Genomic DNA, 16680 nt, shown 5'->3' with positions numbered 1-16680 from the left:
TAACATTTAAATTAATCTTACTAAACAGACCTACACTTAGAGATCTACTTTTTAAGAAATATGTTTAGTACGAACAACAAGGTAACTGAAGCACTGATCTAGTTGGGCAATTGCCATTTATTTAAAAAAAGTCAAGGTGCCATGGCATGTTAACTCGACTGATGTGACTAAACTTAGTTGCATAAGCTTGCATGTTACAATTTCGAAAAGCAACTTGTATATTTACTGATAAACATATGTATTATTGTAAGTACCTGCAAATTCTAGTTGACAAACATATCCTCAACTTAAATTTGTAAAATCCCCCATTAATATTACTTACAATAATACCTCCAAAGCAGCATGCAGTACACCCCAGCCATGTGGCTTTGCTGTAGTTTTTAATTAAACACAACACAAGCAACCTGTTTAAACTGACTCAATGGGGAGAAAGTTTTGTTTAGTAATAGTACTGACTGGCCATTTAAAATGCAGATGGAATGCAACCCTATAGTTGTCTTGATATCATCACTGCATGCAGAAACATTTCATGAATAATATGCCATAACCATCAAACCTAAGACATCAGCAAATATGTACATTGGTGTAAATCCATGCCTAAATATATCTATATAGATATAGATAGAAAGCATTATAATGTAATATATAATAATGTAACAAAACATATTTACTGCAAAAAAAGTGTGGCGTTCCCCAATCCCATGCTTTAACCAGAAATGCACTTCTCTTTTATGGTTCTTTTTCAGACATAACTATTGTGAAAATAGGAATGTCTTAGGACAGAGTGAGGAAGTGAACCTACATAAACTAGGAGAGGCTTCTGGATTTTGCAACATTTGGTTAACTGCTTTTAACATGCACAGGAACTTAACCTTCCTGTATTTCTTACAGATGGATTTTTTTCTGTATATATATATATATATATATATATATATATATATATATATATATTAATATATACACCAATGTTATTTTGCGAAACGCTAGTATGATCAGCAAAAGATGTGTCTGCATATTTTTATTTAGCTATAGCAGATATTTAGAGTCTAAAGTTTAAATCTGCAGAGAGTAAAATGCATTTGAATGCATCATGTGGTCATCTTAAATTGTATATATTATACTATACTATATGTTTACTACAACTTGTCAGACAGGATATGCACTTGGTCTAGATGTTAGGACCTAGATGTTAAGATGATGGTCTACAATATAGATTAGTAACAATGTTTTTTCTCATCTATTATGATGTGGCAAGTAAGTGTATGGCTAAAATACAATACTATAACCTCAAGTTTATTACATGTATATATTTATACCTTTGTATATGTTTAAATTTGGACTGAGTGCAAATAGCAAGGGGTCTCCTCACTAATCTGCATATTCATGTAAATTGCCTTAAAATTAAGGTTTGCAGCACCAAATTTTCCAAAGACAATTTGCACTAACAAAAAAGTCACGCTTAACTTTCATTTACCCGATAGCCAGAAAGTCAATGTGATGTAAGTAAAAAAAAAAAATGCAACTCAGATCCATCAACCCATGAGTTGCAAATGAGTGTTAATGAACGTAGTTGTGAGTAGAATAACTTGCAAGTCTCACGCTCACCTGAACACGAACACAAGAAAAGAAACAGGGGTCCTTAAATAACCTATTAATCAAGGGGGGTGACCACCATTGTTTTGTAGGGTGAGGGGTACTAAAAACAAACCCATGGCAATGAAGGGTATACTTGGGCGTGTGCTTCCCCAGCATTATATATTTGGCCCTACCGCACCACAACAGTTTATTATTATTTATATGGGGAGCAGCATTTGAGAGCTTCAGTCAAGGACAATCCCACTATCATTACCATAAAAGGAAAATCAGTTGGGTACCAATTATGGAACGCATGTAGCACATAGCTGTTCTCCTTAAAACATTTAGTTAAACAGTAGTGTCTTTTATTCTGTCTATGTATCACACACTAGCTTGGGTTTAAAACCGGGGAATAAAAAAGGGCCGTTTGTTACTTACATTTTCAAATTTGTAATTATAACTATAGAATTGTGTCTGACTTGATGATACAAAATAAAGAAGCAGAGGCTCAGCACTTCAAATAATAAGGTGAGTTTATTTCACACAGGCAACGTTTCGACGCACAGGTCTTTCTCAAGGCTTGAGAAAGACCTGTGCGTCGAAACGTTGCCTGTGTGAAATAAACTCACCTTATTATTTGAAGTGCTGAGCCTCTGCTTCTTTATTTTGGATTTATTGAGGGACTTGGTGGTACCCTGGCTCGTGCACCATTTCACTGCTGAGTGCTGCATTCCAACCTCTCTTTTTGTGTATGACTTGATGATACATGATGTTGTATTTAGGGTTCTATAGCTGTCTTGTTTTCAGGCATCAAAATCAAATGGATAAAGAAAGGGGGTTTAAAGTAGGACCTGAATACCAAGTGCATGATAATGATGATTGAATTATTCTATAAGAGATTATATGTTTAGATTATGTTTTATAATAGCAATAGTTACTGCCTTTCTTGTGTTTTGTCACCGCAAAATGTTGCTTCATAACACAGTTCCCCATGCCTGAATGACAAGACTGGAATTACATACATACCCTTGCTTACACAAGCAAAATGCTTTTCAATGAAACTTTAGTTAATTGTCTGGGTGGGGTCCTTTTGAACACTTGTCCCATGGGAGATAGCTTATCTTAACCACTAGTGCAGTTCCCTGCCCTGCTAGGATTATGCAGGATAAAAGTCTGGAAATATCATCTTTTAATATAAGCAAAATTTGTGGTCCAAATGTAAACATATTCCTTCTTTAAAAATATGCATTTTCACAATGTACAAATAATTATTGATTGTTACAAATATGTGTGCTGTGCAAGGTATAATTTCCAACATATTATGATTAATAGTCCATATGTTTAATAGAATAGCATGCTTAAACACTTTAACGTAGATCATAATTAGAATATATATTAAAGTATTCACTTCAAACTACAACAGTTTGATATGATGTGCAGAAGTGGGTCTCCACTAGACCCATGGCCCAGAAGCTAAATGCTAAATAGGTGTTGTGTCCTCAATATGTGTAGCAACAGGAAACATGAAAAATTAACTATTTTTTTATACTCGGTATATCAAGATCCTGAGTTTCTGTTAATGTTACCTTAGGATTTGTCTTATGTTTTAAAAGATACATATGAGGTGATTGTTTTTCCCCCATATCTCATGTGTCATCTTCATGCGCCTACACTACATAAGCACATATCTTTATTACATCTAAAATGTGACATACAACATGAACAATTAAAATATTCTCTGAAGCCGGTGTGTTAAAGCATCCTGTTTGCCTTCTTTATTGCAGCTGTACGTGAGACAGAGCGCATTAGGGGTTTGCACGCATTTATTTTTAAAAGTTTTTCCAGTAAGTATGCTCTAACCGCACCCTGGCATGTTTAACATTTCCTAGTAACCCATATTTCTAAATTAGTATCAGTTTGTGGCATGATCTGTTTTAATGTGGAATTCCAAACTTGCATGTGTAACTTTGCATTCTTCCAGTTTGTGTGTGTGCACTCCATGCACAAATTAATATTATTTGGTGAGTGTGCAAAGAAGTGTGCTAACTAGTGTTTGTGTTAATGCTGGCAACATCAGTATCATTCAGTTTGAGTACTAGTTATCATTTGTAAAATCAAAATATAGAGCTGCACACATGGCATGAAGCATGTGTTTTCGTCATCATTTTTTCAGTATCATATACTCTTAAATTGGCTTTATAGTGTAAATTCTCATATTGTATAATGGGCTTGATTCAATGACATGATAAAAAATGTGAGCACTAAAAACATACTCACATGTAAGCAATTAAGCTCCCAGGGTATACATAGTCAAGTAAAAAATGCTAACAGTGCAAAATCACATAAGTGTTAAGCCAATGCAACTCTGAAATTCCTCAAAGTGAATCCTATCTGAGCACATCAAAGCAAACCTCTAAGCAGCGAACTGAAGTAATTGAACAATTACATGTAACAATGTGTCCATATATCTTAAATGCAAACCAAAACTGACATACAACCTATACTTTATGGACAAGTGTATTGAGACACACCTCTTAACCCCTTAGTGATTTTATTATTTGTACCCTTGGCTGTAACAGCAATGGCTGTTTCAACATGTTTGCGGTGCTCATGTTTATCTGTAATTTTCTTCTTTCTCATTTAGGCTAGGTTTCCACTTGGGTTTTTGTCCGGCGTTTTTTTCTTGATGAAAAACGCCAGGAAAACTGCCAAGAAAACTGCCACTGCATTTACCTGCGTTTTGGCGTTTTTTCTGCAGTTTTTTCTGGCGTTTTAGCCTTTCTGTGGAAATTTCTTTTTTTAACCTTAGGCAGTTTTTCCAGCCTTTACAAGTTAGAAGTTTCACCCAGCTAAAAGGGATTAGGATAAATGGCAAGTATCTGCCCTCTCCTGATGTCATTTACTTGGTAGACCCTTTTGTCTCTTTTCTGTGGTTTGCCTTAGGCTAGGTTTCCACTTGGTTTTGCTCTTTTGCCTTAGGCTAGGTTTCCACTTGGTTTTTTTTTTTGCTAAAAACGCCCATAAAAACGCCAATAGCGCCACCTGGCGTTTTTTTAGTGGAAAAACGCAGCAGCCAGATGTTAGCTGTTCTTCAATAGGAAATCGCAAAATGCCATTTCCACTTGGCGTTTTTCTGTCTGGCGTTTTTTTGGTCCTCTTTGGCGTTTTTCTGCTTTTTTGGGCTCTGTGGCAGTTTTTCAAAATTGCAGCATGTTCACACTCTGGCGTTTTTTGCAAGGAAATCATGGCGTTTTTCTCCAATAGAAGTCTATGGGAGAGAAAAAACGCCATGAAAAAGCCATGTGGGTTTATTGTCTTGGCGTTTTTTATGGCGTTTTTTCCACAGTTACAATGCAGAGGATGGACCCAGTATCTGTGTGTCCTACGAGAAATAGGCTGAAAACAAACAGTTTCACACAAAACAAAGTCCTGGACTGGTTCATATTGAATTTTACACCATTTGGAACAAACATGCCATTACAAACAAACATACCCGACGCATCAACTGGATCCTGCGTGCCAAAAGCAACAGCAAACAATTTGCACCATCATTTGGGGCCAATCTTCCCAGAGGAGCAGACATTCGAAATAAAGCATGCCTTACAAACCACAGAAAAGAGACAAAAGGGTCTACCAAGTAAATGACATCAGGAGAGGGCAGATACTTGCCATTTATCCTAATCCCTTTTAGCTGGGTGAAACTTCTAACTTGTAAAGGCTGGAAAAACTGCCTAAGGTCAAAAAAGCAATTTCCACAGAAAGGCTAAAACGCCAGAAAAAACTGCAGAAAAAACGCAGGTAAATGCAGTGGCAGTTTTCTTGGCAGTTTTCCTGGCGTTTTTCATCAAGAAAAAAACGCCGGACAAAAACCCAAGTGGAAACCTAGCTGGGCTAGGTTTCCACTTTTACTTGGTAGACCCTTTTGTCTCTTTTCTGTGGTTTGTAAGGCATGCTTTATTCCGAATGTCTGCTCCTCTGGGAAGATTGGCCCCAAATGATGGTGCAAATTGTTTGCTGTTGCTTTTGGCACGCAGGATCCAGTTGATGCGTCGGGTATGTTTGTTTGTAATGGCATGTTTGTTCCAAATGGTGTAAAATTCAATATGAACCAGTCCAGGACTTTGTTTTTTGTGAAACTGTTTGTTTCCAGCCTATTTCTCGTAGGACACACAGATACTGGGTCCATCCTCTGCATTGTAACTGTGGAAAAAACGCCATAAAAAACGCCAAGGCAATAAACCCACATGGCTTTTTCATGGCGTTTTTTCTCAACCATAGACTTCTATTGGAGAAAAACGCCAAGATTTCTTGCAAAAAAACGCCAGAGTGTCAACATGCTGCGATTTTGAAAAACTGCCACAGAGCCCAAAAAAGCAGAAAAACGCCAAAGAGGACTGAAAAAATGCCAAACAGAAAAACGCCAAGTGGAAATGGCATTTTGCGATTTCCTATTGAAGAACAGCTAACATCTGGCTGCAGCCGTTTTTCACTAAAAAAACGCCAGGTGGCGCTATTGGCGTTTTTATGGGCGTTTTTAGCAAAAAAAAAACCAAGTGGAAATCTAGCCTCACTGTAGTTAAATTTTTGGTACATCTTTGAACCTGGCCAATTCAATTTACCCCATCAAATCATACATTTTTTAAAACTAGACACCCCTTGGGCATTTGGTAATGCCAACATGACTGTGCCCTAGTGCACACAGCACGGTCCATAAAGACATGGTTGGATGAATTTGGTGTGGAAGAACCTGAACACCTTTGGGATGAATTGGAACAGAGATTGTGAGCCAGGCCTTCATCTGGCCTCGCAAATGCTCTACTAGACGAATGGGCAAAAATTCTCACAGAATGGTGGTGGGGGAGATTAAAAAGGTGCCGGTATTGCAGGGGTTGTTTTTAAAACACTTTTATTTTGCTAATGCAAAACGTTATATTTAAAACCCCTTTATTTTCTGCCAGCCAATTATGAAGATTTACTTGACAGGGCTTCCGTGCAAGAATTCTGTTCATTTTCATTTGTGAAACCATCTTGTACTTTACATAGATAAATTGCAACACATTGCAGGCAAGTGTACTAAAATAGCAACAATAATTTTGAAAATAACACTTTCAATCTTTGCACCTATTTATTTTTATATACATTAAGTCCAGCCTATCCCTGTATTGCATATATCACACTATCCTGGCAGATGCTCACAGATATTAAATTTAACTTGGATTAATGAAAAGGTTCATTTGCAATGGCGGAACTACCGGGGTCACAGGGGTCGCGTCTGCGACCGGGCTCTGGAGTTCTGCCAGCCAGGGGGGCCCAAGGGGTTCCGAGCGGTCGTTTTCAACAACCGCTCGGCGGCCTTCTGTCTCCTCTGCTCCCTGCCGCCGCCTGCCTCAGTGCTGCCCCGACTGCAGTGGTGGGAGTGTGAGGTGTCTGTCTCGGGTGCCATCGCTTTACGTCATATGCCGGCGCTCACCAGTGAAGCCGCGCGCAGAGCAGCGAGACAGAGGCCTCGCACCACCCACCACAGGACTGCACGGTAAGTAACCTACAAAGGGGGTAGGGAGAGGGTAGATAGTGAGAATGGGGGGGGTAGGGAGAGGGTAGATAGTGTGAGAATGGGGGTGTAGGGAGGGGGTAGATAGTGTGAGAATGAGGGGGTAGATAGTGTGAGAATGAGGGGTAGGGAGGGGGCAGATAGTGAGAAGGGGGTAGATGGTGTGAGAAGGGGTAGATTGGGTTGGGGGTGGGGCGGCCCTTAACAGATTTTCGCACTGGGGCCCTGAGGCTTTTAGTTACGCCCTGTTCGTTTGTATTTGTTAGTGTATTTAGAGTCCTTTGCGCATGTGTAATATGTTAGCTATACCATTTTTACATTAGGTAACAGTCCATATTTCTCCATATTTCTAGACCTACTTCCTTCCATCTTCAAAATTTGATATATAAGTGTAAATTTAAAATGTACGAAAAATTTTTAGCACTCATTTTTTTTATAGTTTACACAGGTCATCGAATCATGCAATTTTCCCCTCCATTAAATCCAACCAAGGTTTTGCTGGGTCATTGAATCAGGCCCAATGTTACGTAAAACGTGTACAAATTGTCAATACCTATTCATGTTATCATATACATGGTTCATTTTCCTTCGCAAGTAAAATTTAATTTTTACATCATGTCTTTTCCAATATTAATCATTTCCAATATTAATCAAAAAAAAAATTAAGTCAGTAGGTTCACCTAGCATTGTGGGAAGACTTTTTGAAAGTCATCTCACTGATATATTTATGCAGTGCCTACTTTGTTCTTCCTACATGAGAGGCTCGCTGTGTTTGGCCGTTTGCAATACATAGTGAAGTCAGTGAGATGTATATATTGCAATTAGCTAATTTATCCATGATTATTAAGCCCAAACTAGCCACTGGGTACACCATACCTTATGGGCTATTGCCATTTGTATCTCCCACTTACATTTATGGCAACTAATGTGGCAACATTCAGTGTCCCTCCACATGCTGGACACACGCGCTAGCACACTACAAAAGTCTTGGTGTCTGAGGTAAGACTGTAGTGTGCAACCATCTGCCTTGAGATGTGTCTGCTGCTGGCCAATTATCACTTTAACATTTGTATCTAGAGTATTCATTTTCTCAGTTATATTGTTTTCTTGTTGGTATAAGTAAAAAGGCACAATAGCATGTTTGAATTTAATGTTGAGATACCGAAAATAAAGATACAAATGCCACAGAAAGCTTTTCTCTATAAAGGATTTTACAAACCTTATTATTGTTCAATCATTACATTTCCAGGCCATCTGAATCAGGTTAGGTTACAGTACATTGGATAATAACATTGACTGTTGATTCTTGCAGCTGATAATATCAAACTAGAGAGTCAAAGTGATGAAGAGAATGGACGTACCTGTGAAATAAATGGCGAGGAATGTGCAGAGGATTTACGAATGCGTGATGCAACTGGGGAGAAAATGAATGTTACAGCGAATGGACAAGGTTCCAAAGCCTTGACAGGAGCTGGAGGTATTCGACTTCCTAACGGAAAACTAAAATGTGATATCTGTGGGATAATATGCATCGGCCCCAATGTGCTCATGGTACACAAAAGAAGCCACACTGGTAAGGCCTGACATAATTTTTTCCTTAAGGGCCGAAAAAAAGACATGATGTGTCATGGCATACAACAAATGCAGTGAACATGTGGCTTTATAAATGGCAATTTAGCACTTACGTAGTGTAAACTTCCCCTGACTTGTAAAGCATTAGAGATGCCCAAATTAACATACTTGTGGAGTTTATCCTGTGTGTGCATATAATATTTTTAAATATATCAATTTACTAGGTATTTGTTACTTACCTCCTTGCCTTCAGCATCCGTATTACACAAAAAAAGACCCAAAACATTGTCATTGAGCAATCTAATGATTCATTTATATCTGTACCAAAGCATGCAGCATATGATAGCTGAGAAGTCCCCTTACATTTTGATGGTGCCCCCTTTGCACTATGCATAATCTACCTAAATGCATTTGACCCTTCCCTACCCCAGCCTCAACTGTTTTGCATCCTGTAGATGTGTTTGGCAGAACACATTTCCTGACACATGATGAAGCAACCAAAATCAGCTCCGCTGCAGCTTGACGGACGTGAAAAGTGTCCCCATTGATTTCATTAAGCACCGTTCACCACACTGATTTCCAATCTATGAAATGCATAGGCCTCTTGTGTAGCACCTTCTGTTTCAATATAGACCATTCTCCACAGAGCTTAGGGTAAGTGGTACTTGGGTGTAGCATCTCCCTCCCCTGCAAAGACTAAAACACACAAATACACAGAATACCCAGATTAACTCTCTAACATCATACAGTAGCTGACACTCTAACACCATACACTTTTGTGCGCAATCCAAGATCATATCAATAATACCAGACATTCTAACATCATATGATCACACACACTCTAATGCCATTTAGTAACACCCATACTGTTACTGTAGCACGATATACACCGATCAACCATAAAATTATGACCAATGACAGGTGACGTGAATAACACTGATAATCAGGGCACCTGTCAGTGGGAACACATCGCAGTTGATGTGTTAGAAGCAGGAAAAACAGGCAAGCGTTAGAAACTGAGCGACTCTGAAAGGGGGCAAACTGTGATGGCTAGATGACTGGATCAGAGCATCTCCAAAACTGCAGTTCTTATGGGGTGTTCCCAGTCTGCAGTGCAATCAAAAGTGGTACAAGAAAGGAAAAATGGTAAACCAGTGACAGGATCATGGATGACCAAGGCTTATTGATGCACATGGGGGGCAAGCTCAAATTGCTGAAAACGTTAATGCTGCTTCTGATAGAAAGGTGTCAGTGCAATGCAAATTGTTGCTTAGCAGACAACTACAATGGGCATGTGAGCATAAGGACTGGACCATGCAGCAATGGAAGAAGGTGGCCTGATCTGATGAATCACATTTTCTTTTATATCACGTGGATGTCCACAGACCACGTAGAGTGCCCATGTTGACACATGGCCACTGTCAAAAGAGCCTACAATGGGCACGTGAGCATAAGAACTGGACCATGGAGCAATGGAAGAAGGTGGCCTGGTTTCTTTTACATCACGTGGATGGCCAGGTGGATGTGCATTGCTTACCTGGAGAACACCAGAATGCATCCATGGAGGCCCCACCTCTTATAGGACTTAAAGAAAAAATCTGCTGCTAACGCCTTAGTGCCAGATACCACAACACACCTTCAGACGTCTAGTGGAGTCCGTGCCTCGACAGGCCAGGGCTATTTTGGCAGCATAAAGGGAGCCTACACAATATTAGGCAGATGGTCATAATGTTATGGTTGATCGTTGTATACTAGACATGTGCAAATGGGCAGTCCCTGCCCATTCAGCTCGCCGGACACATTCACTTTCACTCACTCTCTCACACTATCACTCACACTCTTATTCACTCTCTCTTTCTCTCACACTCTAAAGGTTTCCCTACCATCTCTGCGGACCACTTCTGCTTCTTTATGGTTGCCCTCACTTCAACTTGGGGCAATAGGGCGGTGCATCTTACATAGAAACATAGAAAGTGACGGCAGATAAGAACCATTCGGCCCATCCAGTCTGCCCAACCTCAGAATACTTTGCTTAGTATCTGCCCTTATCTAGCTTAGCCTTATGCCTATCCCATGCTTGCTCAAATGTCTTCACTGTAGGCTGGAAGGCTATTCCATGCATCAACTGCCCTTTCTGTAAAGTAACATTTCCTGAAACTTTGCCCCTCTAGCTTAAGACTATGTCCTCTTGTTGTGGTAGTATTTCTCCTTTTAAGTAAAATCTCTTCCTTTATCGTGTTGATTCCCTTTAAGTCAGGGCTCGACAAATCCCAGGTCGTCATGGCGACTCAGAATTTTGTCCTGGCGCCTAGGAGTTTGTCAGCCTCTTACATCCACAAAAAAATGCAGGAGTCTGGTCAGACAGCACAGCCACTCAGACCCCACCCCCGAGCCTGAGATCACTCCCACGGAGGGATCCTGTAGGCTGAAACCGCGATTGCAGGAAAACCTACAATAGCGTTTTCAGCTGCCACAGGCAGCTTCAGGAAAGGGGGTTGAGTGTTGATTGGTTCCCCACACAAGTGTGGGGACCTGACACAACATCCCCCTGCTGCCTGATTGCTCCATAAGAGCGACAGGGCAGCGTTAACTACTTCACTGCCGCGGCATTTTAGGGGTTAATTCCCGTTTTGTAAGGGGCTCTACTGCTGGTGGTCTGCCTGGAAGCCCAGGTAGACCAGCAACAGCAAAAACGTGGGAACACATCCCACAAGCCCTTTTATGATTCCTGTAGGCATGGAAGCCTACAGCAGTCATCAGAGACTCCCCCCTGCAATGGCTGGTCTATACAGGCAGCTTCAGGGACGGGGGAGAGGGTTCTTTGGTCTGCACATAATTGTGGAGACCAGCCCAAACACACCCCTGCTGCCTGATCGCTCCATGAGAGCGATAGTGCAGCGTTAACTCCTTCAATTCCACAATTGTGTATAACACATTCGTGGCATTGCAGGGGTTAACATTTGTCCCCACAAGCTTGTGGGGACTAAATATCAGTCAATGCTGTGCTCCAATGGAACATCAGCATTGAAAGTGTTAAAATATATATATATATATATATATATATATCAAAAAAATAATTAAAAAAACAACAAAAAACAGCACTGACCTGAAAGTCCAGGGTGCTTCCAGGTCAAATGCTGTGAGTTTAGTAAGTGGGCTGATGATGATCAGATCACTCCTAACCAACTGATTAAAAAAAAATCCTGGCTCCTAACTTTTTTAGCTGGCGCCTAGATTCACAACAAATTTGTCAAGCCCTGCTTTAAGTATTTAAATGTTTCTATCATATCTCCCTGTCACTTCTTTCTTCCAGGCTAAATATGTTAAGATCCTTTAACCTTTCCTGGTAAGTTTTATCCTGCAATCCATGAACCATTTTAGTAGCCCTTTTCTGAACTTTCTCCAATATATCTATATACCAGGGGTGTCCAAGTTTTTTTTTGCAGTGGGCCACTTCATCAGAAATGTATGTGTGCGTGGGTCGCACTAATTTTTTACTGAGAAAACATAATGCTTTTTATCTTTATAATGCTTATAAATACAGGGTTAATTTGGCAATAATGGAAAAAGCAGTGGAAAAAATTTTTTGATCAACTTTTATATGTCATTCTATCAACAGTAAATTCCTTAAGCAGTCCACAAACCATTTAAAACAAGTTTAGCCAAATAAAACTGCACAAGGCTGGAGCACACTGTGGGTGCAAGCTGGATTTAAGATGGCTGACGCACACTGGAAGCCGGATTAAGAGCACCACAGGCCTTGGTGGCCGTTTTATGGAAATAAATAAAATAGACAAAATCTTAACTCCTCGGCAACGATGTGTACTGGATAAAGATGACACCAGTACTCGGCAGATAATACAAGATAGAATCTTATGTGACTGACTGGACGCCTGAAGCCACAATTTACTGTCACTAATCCTTTTTAATAACATATGCAGATTGAAATGGAGTAAATAACACAAAACCTTTACTTTTTCCTCTCACGGTTTTCTGGGCCAAGAAACTTTTGTCCTCAGAAGTGACTATAAATTCAGGAGGGTGTTTTATTTCTGGATGAATCAAAAATACAAAGTTATATTTATTCCTGCAGTAAGTAAAGTGCATACACAGACACACACCAGTACAGGTTCTGCCACACCGACACCCAGTCACACCAGGCGTTGATGATTTGAGTCAGTCTTTGTCTTTTTTATATTAAAAAAAATTGCTATATTTTATCATACAGAGTGCATCATTATTTTTTTTTCATGTCATTTATTCTATATAACCCATGAGTGACGGTGAGTTTATATTTACTTCTGTCGCTCCGGTCACTTTTATTAATGTATTTTGTACTAGTGTGATTTCATTTTTTGCGATGGCATCAATTTATTGTAGAGATTGTTTTTTAGTTTTCTAATGTATTGATATAATACTTGTAGTGGCTCTATAGGAATATCAGCTTTTTCATCTCATTATTATAATTATTATTACTGTTGTTTTATTTATTGTTTGATATAGTGCCATTATATTCTGTAGCACTGTACTACAATGTAGTATAAAACATTACAATTTGACTAACAGAAATAACAGATTAGATTTTTGAAGAACCAAAGGCAGGGAGAAGATGAATTGGCCTGGGATAAGAATTCCAGAGGATAGGGCTACCCTTTGAGAAATCTTGCAAGCATGCACAAGAGCTTTAAATCAGAGGAGAGAACAAACAGAGAACATCAGATGAGTGAAGAGACTGGTAAGGAGTGTATTTAGAAATAAGTGATGAAATATAAGTAGGTCAAGGCGGGAGATAATGAGAGCATGGACAAAAGCCTTGGTGGCATCTTGTGTTAGGAAGGGACAAATGCGGCAATGTTTTTCAACGGAAATGGCAGTTTTTTGAGACTGAATGTAAGGTGACTCCAAGGCATGAGGGGACAGGGAGATGATTGCACCATTAACATTAAGGAAAACTGATAAGGGAATGTTAGCATTGGAGGAAATATGAGGAGCTTGATTTTGGAGAGATTGAGTTTTAGGAAACGTGCAGACATCCAGGTAAAGAAAAATAAAAGACAGTTACACAATCTAAGGGAGAGAGATCGGGAGAGGATAGGTAGATATGGTAGTCATCAGCATACAGGTGGAATTGAAAGCCAATTAGTTTGCCAAATGTGGTGGTGTAAAGGGGAACTGAGCTAGGTTAGGGACAAGAGTAGATGAAAGAGACTGGCTAAGATGAGAAGGGATCGGGTCAAGGGGACATGTGGCCTGTCTGCTCTGTCTGCAGACTGGATGGGCTGAATGGTTATCTGCTGTCACTTTCTATCTTTCTAAGAGCATGAACTTTCTCTTCAGTGACAGAAGAGAATTGGTTAAATGTAGAGAAGCAAGAAGAGTTCAGTGGATGGGAGGGTGCAGAGTCAGAGGGAGGGCAGGGCGGTGACTGTGGAGATATTTCATATCTGATACTAGAAATATGATAAGGCCAGGTACTAAGGAAAGTACTCAGAGGTTGGGCGGACTGGGTGGGCCTAATGGTTCTTATCTGCCATCACTTTCTATGTTTCTCTGTCTATGATACTTTTGCTGTTATTATTGAAGTATATGGCAGAAGCATTAAGGTTAGTGGAAGGGGTAGTTGTGATAGGTCAAAGAAGGTAATGCAAGTACTGAAGAGGCATTTAGGATTATGAGACAGGGAGGAGGTGAGAAAAGTGAAGAAGTTTTCCTTAACAAGGTTGAGAGCAGGAGTAGGAGCGTGGCATGACTTTACAGTGCAGAAAGTCAGACATGAGACTTATGCCAACTATTTTAATCAGTGTGTGAAAGAACTTTAAATGTGTCGGGTTACAGTGGTGTGCCAGAGTTGACAACGTGAAATCATGAAGAGTGAATAGTAGCTGGGGCTGCATCCTGAAGAGCAGATATGAGGGTGGAGTTTTAGAGAGAGGTACGTTAGGTAGTTTTGTTTCTAGGGATGCAATTAATTAAAAGTTATGTTTTATCTTTACTAAATCTGTTATAGGTTTTGAGATATATAATATAATCATCAGAAAAGCAGAACTTCAGACTCAAGTGCTTCAAGATCTGAAAGTTCTACAAACATTTGTGGATGGCAGAGTCTGTTGAAAGCAAATGACACTTTATAGAAGTTGTGCTAGCAAAATGAAGCATGCTCAGTTGGCATGAATGAGATGTTTTTTTTTGTTTATATATATATTATTTGTGTTGGGGTAAAATTTGATTGAACGTCCAGTGGGTCTGAAATGTGCCTAGACCCTGAAAGCCCCCCCCTTGTAGATAGGTTAGGGCATAGGAAAGAGACAATATAGAGAATAGATACCAAGGGGAGCAGAAAGAGTGAACTGTGGGGCGGCGGGTGAGAACGAAGCACCCCGAAGGGGAGGCTCCTGAAGGGGGTATAAATACTTCCTGACACCCTCCCTCAAATATAGGCTGAAAACAGCATTTACATTTGTGGTAGGGGTAAAACATGAGCGAAGGTCCTGTGGGTCTGAAAGGTACTTAGACCTCAAAAATGCCCCCTTTTGTAGGTAGGAAATGGGTCTAATACATGAACCAATTCTGAATGTAGGAGTAGAGTAGGATTTATTAAGTCTTTAAAGCAGGGCTCGACAAATCCCAGGCGCCAGGTCGCCATGGCGACAGAGAATTTTGGCGCCTAGGTTTTGTCAGCCTCTTACATCCAGAAAAAATTGTGGCTGTAAGAGGCTGAGTCACCACACGGGGGCGCTGCTGTCTGCCCAGGAGTCTGGGCAGACAGCACAGCCACTCAGAGCCCGCCCCCGAGCCTGAGATCACTCCCACGGAGTGATCCTGTAGGCTGAAAACGCGTTTGCTGCAAAACCAGCAATCGTGTTTTCAGCTGCCACAGGCCGCTTCAGGGAAGGGGGTTGTGTGTTGATTGGGTCCCCATACAAGTGTGGGGACCTGACCCAACACCCCCCAGCTGCCTGATCGCTCCATGAGAGCGACAGTGCAGCGTTAACCCCTTCAATGTCGCGATCGCGGCATTTAGGGGTTAATTCCCGTTTTGTACGGGGCTCTGCTGCTGGTGGTCTGCCTGGAAGCCCAGGCAGACCAGCAACAGCAAAAACGAGCATGGAAGCCTACAGCAGTCATCAAAGACTCCCCCCTGCAATGGCTGGTCTATAGACCAGCAATTGAGTCCCAGCTGCCAGAGGCAGCTTCAGGGACAGGGGAGAGGCTTCTTCGGTCTCCACATGAGTGTGGAGACCAGCCCCAACACCCCCCTGCTGCCTGATCGCTCCCTGAGAGCGACAGTGCAGCGTTAACCCCTTCAATGCCACAATTGTGCATGACACATTCGTGGCATTGCAGGGGTTAACATTTGTCCACAAGCTTGTGGGGACTAAATATCAGTCAATGCTGTGCTCCAATGGAACATCAGCATTGAAAGAGTTAAAAATAATAATTAAAAAAAAAACAGCACTGAACTGAAAGTCCAGTGTGCTTCCAGGTCAAATGCTGTGAGTTTAGTAAGTGGGCTGATGATGATCAGATCACTCCTGACCAACTGTTAGTTTAAAAAAATACTGGCTCCTAACTTTTTTACCTGGCGCCTAGATTCACAACAAATTTGTCAAGCCCTGCTTTAAAGGCTCTTCTCAACTCCTGTTCCCTGTTCAGGATGTGCGCTAAGAAGAGAAGGCCCTATCCGGGTGTAGTAGGTCAACCTTATGTTGAATGCCCGCTATTTGTTGGGTAAAGTTTGAGATTAGCATGGCAGAAGGTGACAAAGGGTAGAAACGAATGTAGAGAGAGGTTTTTGTTTTGCTTTTTTAAGCGTCCCTAACCCCCAGCTACTGAAACAAGTAGAGCTACTAAGCAACTCTGGATACATTCCCCTAAACGAGCCTCCCTCCCTGCACATGAAACAAGGAGAGCAGCTCTGGTAAGCAAACATTTACTTAATGTAAACAAACATTTACTAAATGTAATGTGTAAATGCTTTTTCT

The 16680-nt window shown here is 40.6% G+C and overlaps 1 protein-coding gene across 10 annotated transcripts in view; it reads left to right on the top strand.

The window, feature by feature from the left end:
• IKZF1 (IKAROS family zinc finger 1) overlaps window positions 1-16680 on the top strand; it is a 77363-nt gene that overhangs the window by 35350 nt on the left and 25333 nt on the right. For 3 of the 10 annotated variants that reach the window (XM_053467770.1, XM_053467766.1, XM_053467765.1), the window contains exons 4-5: window positions 3360-3419; window positions 8439-8699. The exons of 2 other annotated variants lie outside the window; for them this stretch is intronic. In XM_053467770.1, coding sequence (XP_053323745.1) covers window positions 3360-3419; window positions 8439-8699 — 321 coding nt within the window. The remainder of the gene's footprint in view (window positions 1-3359; window positions 3420-8438; window positions 8700-16680) is intronic. 5 more of the 10 variants (XM_053467772.1, XM_053467768.1, XM_053467767.1 and 2 more) reach the window with 3 other exon arrangements.

This window comes from Spea bombifrons, chromosome 5, assembly GCF_027358695.1.
Source record: "Spea bombifrons isolate aSpeBom1 chromosome 5, aSpeBom1.2.pri, whole genome shotgun sequence".
Lineage (NCBI taxonomy): Eukaryota > Metazoa > Chordata > Amphibia > Anura > Pelobatidae > Spea > Spea bombifrons.
This window is presented reverse-complemented; position numbering and strand designations above follow the sequence as displayed.